The following is a 6,525-nucleotide window of genomic DNA, read 5'->3' as shown; positions in this document are numbered from 1 at the left end:
GCCGCTCCGCGGCATGTGGGATCCTCCCAGACCGGGGCGCGAACCCGGTTCCCCTGCATCGGCAGGCGGACGCGCAACCACTGCGCCACTAGGGAAGCCCCTGGCCCAGACTTTTGAAGCTGCTCTTAAAACCATCCAGGAAGGGAAGGGATAAATATGAAATAAAGTGCCTTCTGTAGGTTTAGTACCGGAAGTTCCAGAAGCTGCTAAATGCTCTGGGTCCTACAGAGCAGATAAAGTGCTCCCAGCGCAGGAGCCCAACCCTTCTCGTAAAAGCCCTCACACCCATTAGATGTCCAGAGAATCGCTTCTGCCCTTTTACCTCTAGGTCTGCGCTTGACAAAGCATAGACAGTGGAAGTGTACTGAAAATCCAGCTTCCCAGGTCCCAACCCAGAAGGCTGATTCAGGAATCTGTACTGCCTGAGCCTGGGAATCTGTGCTATTAGCTAAGTCTGAAGCACACCCCTAGGATGGCAGAAGAACAGGTGGCAGGAAAGCTCTGCAAAGACCAAGACCACCACCATCTGACTGGAGCAAATGGGATGGGGTGGGGTGGCGGGGTGTCAAACTACAGGTCCTGAAGGGGGGCCCCCACCTGTGCCTCAGACGCCCCAGCTCACCTCCCACAAACCACACCTCTGCTCACCAGGACAATGGCAGCCCCTCACGGAAGGTGGGCAGTAACACAAAGAAAGGCCCTTGGGCACTCGCTGCAGCTCCGTGACGGCGCACCACCACCTTCCAACCAAAACCAGGGAGGAGAAGGCCCACGGCACACCTGCCCCCAGCCCAGCTGAGGCAGTCAAGCAATAGCTTCTGGCTCTGGTCTAGAGCCCGGCTGGACCCAGGGGCCGGGGGAGTGCAGCCTGAGAAGGTCAGGGCTTGGGATACCTGGGCCCTATGTACCCCGACTCCTTGCAGAGTCGCCAGAAGAGTCTGCACAGCCTGTATGACCACCCTCCCTGCCAGACAGAGAGTGGGGACGAGAGACTGACCTGTGGGCTGGACGTTGACCACAGTCCCCTCGGAACGCTTTCGGGTCATCGGGTACCACGAGCCGTCTGGGTCCTGGATCCACTCGGTGGCCTCGCAGTAGAACTCGCCCTGGTCGGAGGGCTGCAAGTGGAAGACGGTGAGGCGGAAGGTGCTGCTCCCCAGCTTGTCCAGGCGCACCTCCCCCAGGCTCTGCCTCTGCGCGTAGTCGCTGCTCGACTGCAGCACAAAATCCCGGCTCAGGGCAATGACCTCCACCGGCTTCTCGCCGCCCCGCTGCCGTAGCCAGGCCACGGACAGGTGGCTGTGCTGCAGCGTCTCCGTGGCCACCTCACACGTGAGCTCTAGGGGGTCCTGCTCCACTTTGTGCAGAGTGTGGCGCACAGCAGTGGACTGCAGGGAGTCCGGGATCACTGCAACACAGGAACAGCCATGGGACACGGTCACAAAGCCACAGATCTTACACTTGTGGGGCTGAGCTCCCACCCACCAACCTTCGACAGTCCCTGTGTGGCCATGGAGGACCCCAGATGGCACAGAAACTGAACGAATTTTCTGTTTGGATTTGGACTGCAATTTTTTTGGCGCTAACACTTACCTGTTTGATATTTCAATAACACTCAGATAAGAAGTGAGTTGGGGCACAGGGATGAATTCAGAATTCGAGATGAACAGATACATGCTACAATATATAAAACAGAAAACTACAAGGGCTTACTATATAGCACAGAGAACTATATTCAATATCTTGTAATAACCTATTATGGGAAGCAATCTGAAAAAGAATATATGTGTGTATAACTGAATCACTCTGCTATACACCTGAAACATTCTAAATCAACTATACTTCAATAAAAAAAAATACATAAGTAAAATAATGTTTGTAGACTTAAAAGAAAGTGGGCCATATTTCAGTTTACATAATAAATGAACTCCCTGAAAATACATGTAAAAGGAATCCTGTGTCAGGTCAAATAAGATTTTGTTGTTCACGGTAGTATTGCTCCCAGACATTTTAACTTGGCTTCTCACTGAACTTCAAACAAAAAGAGTTCCTGGAACTTCGAGTTTCACATTTGCTATACAACTTGCTCATTTTCTCCCTTCTAGCCACCCAACCCCCATGTCAGCAATGCAGTGCTCTAGAAAGGTTATTTCTTCTTCTTTTTTTAAAAAAAAAAAAAAAAAAAAAAGGACCTCTCTGGTGGCACAGTGGTTAAGAATCCACCTGCCAATGCAGGGGACACGGGTTCGAGCCCTGGTCCGGGAAGACCCCACATGCCACAGAGCAACTAACCCCATGCACCACAACTACTAAGCCTGTGCTCTAGAGCCCGCGAGCCACAACTACTGAGCCCGCGAGCCACAACTACTGAAGCCCATGCACCTAGAGCCCGTGCTCCGCAACAACAGAAGCCACCGCAATGAGAAGCCTGAGCACCACAACAAAGAATAACCCCTGCTCTCCACAATTAGAGAAAGTCCACGCGCAGAAACAAAGACCCAATGCAGCCATAAATAAATAAATAAATACATAAATAAAGGTTGTGGTAGAAAGAAGCAGCAGCATCCTCAATTTTTTAGTAGGTTTAATTTTCATATTATTCATGTGTCAACATGTGTCATGTTCATGGGCTGGAAGGAAGCCATGGTATGGGGATGAGTCAGGCAAGCAATGAAATTTCCCCTGTGGTCACCTGGTTAGCAGTTTCCTGCAGAGACTAAACACCACCCACTCTCTGATGTGAAGGATCGAAATCTTAATTTCTAGTTTTTATTATCAAAATTAAGCCTGGAAATTATGACGTGGACAGAAAAACAGAACAGCCTTGATATTTCTGACCCTTCACATTGGCAAACACTGTGGTGCAGAGCCATCCACAATGAAATCCCTCTCCCTCCTCCTCCAGCTCCCTCCATCATCCAGGGGCCAAGGGAGACAGCTGGTGCAAAATTACTCACTCTGGAGCCAAAGGACACACAGACCCACTTCAGGTCTGAGCACGGTCCTGCAGCTGCATTAGCTTTCTGACTCAGCAGTGCCCCAGGCAGCTCAGAGCCACGGTCCAAAGGCCCATCATTGAGAGCAACACCCAGCTCTACCCACCACCAGTCCCTCCCATCAGGAAGCTTGCACAAGCCTCTTAGATGGCCTTATCCACCAGAAGGCAGACAGCAGAAGCAAGAAGAACTACAATTTTGCAGCCTGTGGAAGGAAAACCACATTCGCAGAAAGATAGACAAGATGAAAAGGCAGAGGACTTTGTACCAGATGAAGGAACAAGATAAAACCCCAGAAAAACAACTAAATGAAGTGGAGATAGGCAACCTTCCAGGAAAAAAATTCAGAATAATGATAGTGAAGATGATCCAGGACCTCGGAAAAAGAATGGAGGCAAACATCAAGAAGATGCAAGAAATGTTTAACAAAGACCTAGAAGAATTAAAAACCAAACAAACAGAGATGAGCAATACAATAACTGAAATGAAAAGTATACTAGAAGGAATCAATAGCAGAATAACTGAGGCAGAAGAACGGATAAGTGACCTGGAAGACAGAATGGTGGAATTCACTGCTGCGGAACAGAATAAAGAAAAAAGAATGAAAAGAAATGAAGACAGCCTAAGAGACCTCTGGGACAACATTAAACGCAACAACATTCGCATTATAGATGTCCCAGAAGGAAAAGAGAGAGAGAAAGTGCCCGAGAAAATATTTCAAGAGATTATAGTAGAAAACTTCGCTAACATGAGAAAGGAAATAGCCACCCAAGTCCAGGAAGCACAGAGAGTCCCAGGCAGGATAAACCCAAGGAGAAACACGCAGAGACACATAGTAATCAAACTGGCAAAAATTAAAGACACACAAAAATTATTGAAAGCAACAAGGGAAAAACAACAAATAACATACAAGGGAACTCCCATAAGGTAAACAACTGATTCTCAGCAGAAACTCTACAAGCCAGAAGGGAGTGGCATGATATATTTAAAGTGATGAAAGGGAAGAACCTACAACCAAGATTACTCTACCCGGCAAGGATCTCATTCAGATGTCACGGAGAAATCAAAAGCTTTACAGACAAGCAAAAGCTAAGAGAATTCAGCACCACCAAACCAGCTCTACAACAAATGCTATAGGAACTTCTATAGGTGGGAAACACAAGAGAAGAATAAGAGACCCATTTCAGACCTAGGGACACATACAGACTGAAAGTGAGGGGATGGAAAAGGATATTCCATGCAAATGAAAATAAAAAGAAAGCTGGAGTAACAATACTCATATCAGATAAAATAGACTTTAAAATAAAGAATGTTCCAAGAGACAAGGAAGGACACTACATAATGATCAAGGGATCAATCCAAGAAGCAGATATAACAATTACAAATATATGTGCACCCCATATAGGAGCACCTCAATACATAAGGCAACTGCTAACAGCTATAAAAGAGGAAATCGACAGTAACACAATAATAGTGGGGGACTTTAACACCTCACTTACACCAAAGGACAGATCATCCAAACAGAAAATTAATAAGGAAAAACAAGCTGTAAATGACACAATAGACCAGATAGACTTAATTGATATTTATAGGACATTCCATTCAAAAACAGCAGATTACACTTTCTTCTCAAATGCACATGGAACATTCTCCAGGACAGATCATATCTTGGGTCACAAATCAAGCCTCGGTAAATTTAAGAAAATTGAAATCATATCAAACATCTTTTCTGACCACAATGCTATGAGATTAGAAATCAATTACAGGGTAAAAAACGTAAAAAACACAAGTACATGAGACTAAACAATACGTTACTAAATAACCAAGAGATCACCGGAGAAATCAAAGAGGAAATCAAAAAATACCTAGAGACAAATGACAATGAAAACACGACAATCCAAAACCTATGGGATGCAGCAAAAGCAGTAGTAAGAGGGAAGTTTATTAGCAATACCAAGCCTACCTCAAGAAATAAGAAAAATCTCAAATAAACAATCTAACCTTACACCTAAAGGAACTAGAGAAAGAAAAGCAAACAAAACCCAAAGTTAGTAGAAGGAAAGAAATCATAAAGATCAGAGAAGAAATAAATGAAATAGAAACAAAGAAAACAATAGCAAAGACCAATAAAACTACAAGCTGGTTCTTTGAGAAGAGAAACAAAATTGGTAAACCTTTAGCCAGACTCATCAAGAAAAAGAGGGAGAGGACTCAAATCAATAAAATTAGAAATGAAAAAGGAGAAGTTACAACAGACACTGCAGAAATACAAAGCATCCTAAGAGACTACTACAAGCAACACTATGCCAGTAAAATGGACAACCTGGAAGAAATGGACAAATTCTTAGAAAGGTATAACCTTCCAAGACTGAACCAGGAAGAAATAGAAAATATGAACAGACCAATCACAAGTAATGAAATTGAAACTGTGATTAAAAATCTTACAACAAACAAAAGTCCAGGACCAGATGGCTTCACAGGTTAGAAAGAGAAATTGAGGAAACAATCCCATTCACCATAGCAACAAAAAGAATAAAATACCTAGGAATAAACCTACCTAAGGAGGTAAAAGACCTGTACTCAGAAAACTATAAGACACTGATAAAAGAAATCAAAGATGACACAAACAGATGGAGAGATATACCATGTTCATGGATTGGAAGAATCAACATTGTGAAAATGACTATACTACCCAAAGCAATCTACAGATTCAATGCAATCCCTATCAAATTACCAGTGGCATTTTTTACAGAACTAGAACAAAAAACTCTTAAAATTTGTATGGCAACACAAAAGACCCCGGATAGCCAAGGCACTCCTGAGGGAAAAAAACGGAGCTGTAGGAATCAGACTCCCTGACTTCAGACTATACTACAAAGCTACAGTAATCAAGACAATATGGTACTGGCACAAAAACAGAAATACAGATCAATGGAACAGGATAGAAAGCCCAGAGATAAACCCACACACCTATGGTCAACTAATCTATGACAAAGGAGGCAAGGATATACAATGGAGAAAAGACAGTCTCTTCAATAAGTGGTGCTGGGAAAACCAGACAGCTACATGTAAAAGAATGAAATTAGAACACTCGCTAACAACATACACAAAGATAAACTCAAAATGGATTAGAGACCTAAATGTAAGGCCAGACACTATAAAACTCTTAAAGGAAAACATAGGAGGAACACTCTGACATAAATCACAGCAAGATTTTTTTTGATCCACTTCCTAGAGTAACGTAAATAAAAAAAAAAATAAACAAATGGGACCTAATGAAACTTAGAAGCTTTTGCAAAGCAAAGGAAACTACAAACAAGTCAAAAAGACAACCCTCAGAATGGGAGAAAATATTTGTGAATAAATCACTGGACAAAGGATTAATCTCCAAAATATATAAACAGCTCATGCAGCTCAATATGAAAAAAACAAACAACCCAATCCAAAAATGGGCAGAAGACCTAAATAGACATTTCTCCAAAGAAGACATACAGATGGCCAAGAAGCACATGAAAAGCTGCTCAACATC

The 6,525-nt window shown here is 43.6% G+C and overlaps 1 protein-coding gene across 1 annotated transcript in view; it reads right to left on the bottom strand.

The window, feature by feature from the left end:
- IGSF3 (immunoglobulin superfamily member 3) overlaps positions 1–6,525 on the bottom strand; it is a 98,211-nt gene that overhangs the window by 32,419 nt on the left and 59,267 nt on the right. Inside the window, exon 4 of the mRNA XM_028488963.2 lies at positions 998–1,408. Within this exon, the coding sequence (XP_028344764.1) occupies positions 998–1,408 (411 nt within the window). The remainder of the gene's footprint in view (positions 1–997; positions 1,409–6,525) is intronic.

Source organism: Physeter macrocephalus, chromosome 4 (genome assembly GCF_002837175.3).
Source record: "Physeter macrocephalus isolate SW-GA chromosome 4, ASM283717v5, whole genome shotgun sequence".
NCBI classification, from domain to species: domain Eukaryota; kingdom Metazoa; phylum Chordata; class Mammalia; order Artiodactyla; family Physeteridae; genus Physeter; species Physeter macrocephalus.
This window is presented reverse-complemented; position numbering and strand designations above follow the sequence as displayed.